Genomic DNA, 6,000 nt, shown 5'->3' with positions numbered 1-6,000 from the left:
ATTTTCAGCAAGGACAGATTATTCACAGGGGTTTCCCGGTATTGTTTGACGACGATCAAAAGTAAAATTAAAAAAAACGAGTTTTTTTTTCAACTGAAATTAGGGGGAATATTTAAACTTAAAACAAAAAGAAATCATACCGTATATGAGTGGAGTTACCCCCTCCTTAATATATCGTTCTGTACGCTAAAGTTTGATTTCTTGTCCCAATTCTTTAAAAACAACTCGTGAAAGACAAGGGCTATTTAATTAGAATATGAAGTTTTATAAAATAATAGAAAAATCGTATATGAAGGGCATCTCTCTCATATATGGAACAAATCTTGTTCGTATTCAATTTTAATGCTGAACCTTACTTTCAGTTGAATAAAACATGTCTTTTTTTATTTAATCACTCAAAGGTAGAACCAATACTCAGGGAAAAACATTGACATGTTGCTGAGTTTGAATAGCCAAAAGTGGCCAGTAGGTAATCTTTCTTTATCCTGAGCCCGAGTAATTTCAAATCTGGATTTCTATGATATTCACTTATGTAATCGAAGTTTGGTTTTATTGCTTGATTTCATATTATTCAAAGTGAAAAAAAATGCACAAAATACACTTTTATTACAATTTTTGGTACTTATCCGTTAGCGAGTACACGGTAGAGAATTTGGATCTACAGGTACGGGGTTGAAACAACTGAGATGCTTGGGAAATAGTTAGGATATATATAATTTGGGCTGTATATTTGCACGTTATGTGGGGTTGGGGGTTAAGTATAGCGGGACTGAATGCAAAATGTAACCTAACCTAACCAAAATACCAACTAAATATTTATTAAAATATTACTACAATTTAGTTGTCGGCTGAGCCGAAGCTAATTGTCTCCATATACAAACAGCAATAAACCGAATATTGTTTGATTTTATAGATCCAAATTCTCGAGTGTGTACTGACTAAAATATAAGTACCCAATTTTTTATTAGACTTTGGGAAAAACCAAGAGTTGATATGAATAAAAACTGATCAGAAATATTGAAATCGATATATCAATTATCGAATATCGAAAGTAAAATATCGATATATCGCTTAATCAAATTATCGCCCAACGCTACACTGGACTAATGTTGTTACTTTTAAGATGTACCTTGTATGCGAGCTGTTGCCAAAAATATGCCCAAAGATCAATGCGATTAAAATATGGTACAGAGTTGTATCATAGTTATAGCTCAATCAAGCCTGCATTGGCTTAACGATTGATTAAAACCCTTCTTTTTCTCATTTTCAGGTATTCCACACTCAAAAACACTGTTCCTTTATACATGATTTGGTAAAATAATGCATGTTTACATGGTGCTCCCTGTCCAATCTTGGTTAACTTGAAGTTCATCATGGTGACAATACACTTGACATTTTTCTCAAACAATTTTCTTCATCTTCTAACAATGAAATTGGAATAATTAAAAGCTAATTCTCTATTGGTGATACAGTTCGAATCAATCGTACAAGCACTATTTTTGAAAAAGGACATTACCTATGGTCTACTGAACTTTTTAAAGTGTCAAATGTTCTAGATACTAAACCCGTGACCTATCAACTACGAGACAGCAAAGATGATGAGATTTTGGGAGGATTTTACGACTATGAATTGCAAAAAGTTAAAGACAGTGGTTTTATTAAATTGGAAAAGTATTAAAAACTCGAACACAGGGTGGTAAGAAACAGTTGCTAGTTCGCTGGCTTTGGTACAACTCTGAATTTGATTCTTTGATTGATGCTGAAGTTGAAGACGTACACAATGCCCAATGAATTCTGTGTGACATTCATGTCCAATGTTTCCGATCCGCTCTATGACGATTTGAATAAAACAAATGATATTTAGACTAAACTGTCCTCTGTAATTAAATTTGAAGGTAGATAGCAAGTTGCTCTCGTCGATTTTATTATCAAGAATTCATATGACGTTCTAAGAAAGGAGACCGCATATTAGATTAAAGTAAGACCCTTTGACTTCGGTGATGAAGGTGCGGCGGACACTTTGGACTCTGATGATTACCCTATTGCTACCATACCCTATACGGAATACAACAATATGCATGAGCTGTGTCGAGTTATCAACAAAAAATTGCAAGTCAAAAAAAAGGTTGATTTCACTTTCAACTATTCGACAGAACAAAGGAGAATTTATATTACCAATCCATTTGAGAATTAATGACTTTTCCTCAATGAGAATTTACGTGAGGTTCTCGGTTTTAAAGGTCATATTATTAAAGCAGAATATTTCAGTGGCAAGAAATATGTTATCTATGCAGACTATGCACTTAGTTTCTCCTCAGACAGTTGTATATTTATTTAAAGTTCATTTTTGGAAACATCGAGAATTAGTAATTCAAATGTTCCCCTTCTACGTACATCAACCTGTAAAATGGGTTTAGGAGGGAATATTAAGAAAAGAGCTTGCTCTGAAAAGATATAATAAAGCCTTTTGAAATGTGGGGGCCCTTCTATGTGTCACGTGCACATAAAAATTACTAAAAAATGGGGGGGGGCTTTGGGGGCTTGAGGGGCCATTGAGGGATCGGGGGGCCTTTGGGGGTCCGGGGGCCTTGGGGGGCCGGGGGGTTCCTTCAGGGTTGGGGTAGGGGGGTCGGGGTCCTTTGGGGTTGGGGTAGGGGGTTGTTGGGGTAGGGGACCTCACAAGACTGTTCAAATGGAACTTGTGTATTATAACGACCACAGAGTTTCACCCTCAAATCCTCTCCTAAAATCATCTTCTAAAATGTCTCAAATGGTTTCGCTTAAATCATCTTCTAAAATGTCTCAAAATGGTTTCGCCCAAATAATCCCTAAACGTAATTTCTGTGTGTTCCTTTTGTTTTGGCATCCCTGCGGTGTCACATTTGAAATTCCTAGGAAACCCTTTCCCGCGTTAATCTCTTCATCTCTAAGATCAAAACATTCTCCCCACCGTCAATGCGCATGTGCAAACTTCGCCCGGAGACAATTCTCCTGGACGAACAAAAACAAATCAATTGACCTTGAAAGCGCATGTGCAAACTTCGCCAGGAGACAATTCTCCTGGACGAACACCAACAAATCAATTTCTCGGAAATCCTCTCCCCTTCGATTACGCAATCAAGTTCTCGGAAATCCATTTCCCGTAGGGAGTCTATGCCCATATATGGAGTCCCCCTCGGACCTCCTGATAGGTTCCTACTATCCTCAAAGACATATTAATTAGATTTTCGACTATGCTGAACGAAATGGCTATCTCAAAATTTTGATTGGGTGACTTCGGGGAAAACTGAGCATGGGAGGAGGCCAAGTTGCCCTCCAATTTTTTTGGTCACTTAAAAAGGGCACTAGAACTTTTAATTTCCGTTTGAATGAGCCCTCCCACGATATTCTAGAACCACTGGGTCGATACGATCACCCCTGGGGAAAACAAAAAACAAAAAAACAAACAAACAAACAAATAAACACGGATCCGTGATCTTTTTTCTGGCAAAAAATGCAAAATTCCACATTTTTGTAGATGGGAGCTTGAAACCTCCGCAGTAGGGTTCTCTGATACGCTGAATATGATGGCGAGATTTTCATCAAGGTTCTATAACTTTTAGGGGGTCTTTCCCCCTTTTTTCGAAAATCATTCAAATTTTCTCAGGCGCTTAACTTTTGATAGGTAGGAGTAAACTTGATGAAACTTATATATTTGATATCAGCATTAAAATCTGATTCCTTTGATGTATCTATTGGTATAAAAATTCCGTTTTCAACAGTTTCGGTTACCATTGAGCCGGGTCGCTCCTTACTTCCGGTTTGTTACCACGAACTGTTTGATTACCTATTCGTTCTAGGTTTGTCTTGATTATTCATTGTTATTTCTGTTCCTTTTGGAGTTTCATTTATTCATCGATATTAATTTCTCTTCGTTTTAAGTTTGTATCATTATTTTACTTTATTTCGGGTAGTCTATGGTTTAATACATCTCTTTACTTTTCTTTGAAAAACTTCTATTTTGAAAAAAAGTGTTTTAAATGACTCTATTATACGATGTACGTATAAACAGTTGGCAATGGGCATTGATTTTAGCCCTTGCCGAAAAGGTTTGCGGGCAAGCCATGTTCGGATGCATATTTATTGTCCTTCTTGACTATTTAAAGCGGAATGATTTTCTAAAGTTTCGGTCAAATGTCTTAAGGAATTACGGGGGAGGGTCACGTACCATAAATAGGGTATGCAAGGCGGGCTTATTGGCCTCCGATAACGTTTGGCTCTTAAAAAGGATACTAAAACTTTCGATTTTCTGGAAGATGAGCCCTTCTGAAGTTTCTAAGACCATCTCCTCCAAGTGAAGCTATGACTGTTTAATTAGACACTGCCAAAGCGCTTACTTTGTTCTACTTCTTACTTTTTTCGTTCCCCAATATGGTTTTTTGTTCCACTGCCACCCATCTTTGAAGTCTTCAAACTCGATTGTTTCGAAAAAAAAGTTTAGTGGAACAGTTATTGCCCTAATTTACATATTTGAAAAGATATTCCAACATAAACTTCAAAAGAACTTCCTAAAAAATAAGCATATTTGTAAATAAATAAAAATACAAATGAGAATATAATCATAGTTCTTTGTCTTGAAATAAAATTGACTCCACTTTAGGGGGCATAATCGGCGATATCAAAGTCATAGCCAAATAATTCAAAATCAAATTTAAAAACTTCATATAACTGAAGTATTTTTTCAATTCTCAGTTCTTGCATAAACTTTTTCACTTTATCACTGTTCGTTGCAGGGGGATTATACTCATAGGTCACAAATTTGGTAAGATTTCTCGAGCTCAGTAGATAATCTGTATCTTCTTTAAGTGACTCAAACCTCAATATATAGTCTTGCTTTATATTACATGGATGGCATAGTCGGTGATATTGTATCCAATGAGCATCGATTTTTGGCGCAGATACTGTCTCGGGATCTGTAAGGTAGTCAACAAACTCTGGAAACGTCGGAGTTCCACTTTGTATTTCTTCTGTTGTGGCCTTTGGTCGATATTTTTCAATGATTTTTGTACCGTAGAATTGTTTGAACCATTTTTGACCTGGATTAAACTTGTTTGTATACCCAGATACAATTCTATCGAAAGGATGACGTACTACAGTAAACTTGAAGTAAGACTGAAGTATTTGATTCCTCTTTTTTGGTCTGTAATGCTGCAGCGAGTCAGGTCTTATTACAAAGTGCGCAGTGTATGAATCTATGTTACTGGCGTTTGTTTCATTACTTTTTCCTGTAAGTATGGCATTGATGGCTTTCCAAAGAGAACTTCCAGTCTGTAATAAATAAAAAAAAAAATAAAAAATATCTGCGTGTACTGCATAAAGTTGACTGAAAACCTTTTATTAAGTCTGAATCGTAAAAGCAGATTTAAGAGAAATCAGAAAAATTAGATTAAAGAATTTGGGTATATTGCATAAAGTTGGCTAAAAACACACTATAAAATATAAGAAAAGGGGAAAAAATGAAGCACGAAGAAAAAAATAGCCAAGATGAAAAATTCCAAAGAATTTCAAAAACAGAAAAAATAAACGTGTAAAAAATGAAAACCTAAAAAATGATCAACAGTACTGGACATAACAAATAACAGTAGACTGGCTATTTAATATATAATGATATTTAGTCGTGGAAGTCTCAACAATTTTTGATTTCCTAATTTTATAATTGAGGACTAGCTTCAAATGTATTTTGTTGTCAGCATAGCGTAAATGATGCTCTTGCCTTTAGAACACTTAAGGGGTGATAGCCTTATTCCTATTTGCGGTATTTTATGTTCGTTTAGTTTGAATTATTGTATTAATTTATTTCTGCTCGTCGTAGGTTTCAATATGACTCTTTATTTTTCCCTGAAAATTTTATTTTTTTGAATTTTTTTTAAAAATTAATTTCTGTTCATTTTTTGACATAGTTTTATTATTGGTTAGCAATATTGATATTTGTAAAGTTATTTTTCAGTCTTTCTACTCAAG

The 6,000-nt window shown here is 35.2% G+C and overlaps 1 protein-coding gene across 1 annotated transcript in view; it reads right to left on the bottom strand.

Moving 5' to 3' along the window:
- Window positions 1–4,544: 4,544 nt before the first annotated feature.
- Window positions 4,545–6,000, bottom strand: part of LOC148952826 (carbohydrate sulfotransferase 11-like) — a 38,219-nt gene continuing 36,763 nt past the window's right edge. Inside the window, exon 3 of the mRNA XM_089088112.1 lies at window positions 4,545–5,307. Coding sequence (XP_088944238.1) covers window positions 4,636–5,307 — 672 coding nt within the window. The 3' untranslated portion in view covers window positions 4,545–4,635. The remainder of the gene's footprint in view (window positions 5,308–6,000) is intronic.

Source organism: Artemia sp. Qi Xiang Cuo, chromosome 4, assembly GCF_049724085.1.
Source record: "Artemia sp. Qi Xiang Cuo chromosome 4, ASM4972408v1, whole genome shotgun sequence".
Classification (NCBI taxonomy): domain Eukaryota; kingdom Metazoa; phylum Arthropoda; class Branchiopoda; order Anostraca; family Artemiidae; genus Artemia; species Artemia sp. Qi Xiang Cuo.
Note: the sequence above shows the minus strand (reverse complement) of the source record. Positions and strands in the feature narration are given on the sequence as shown.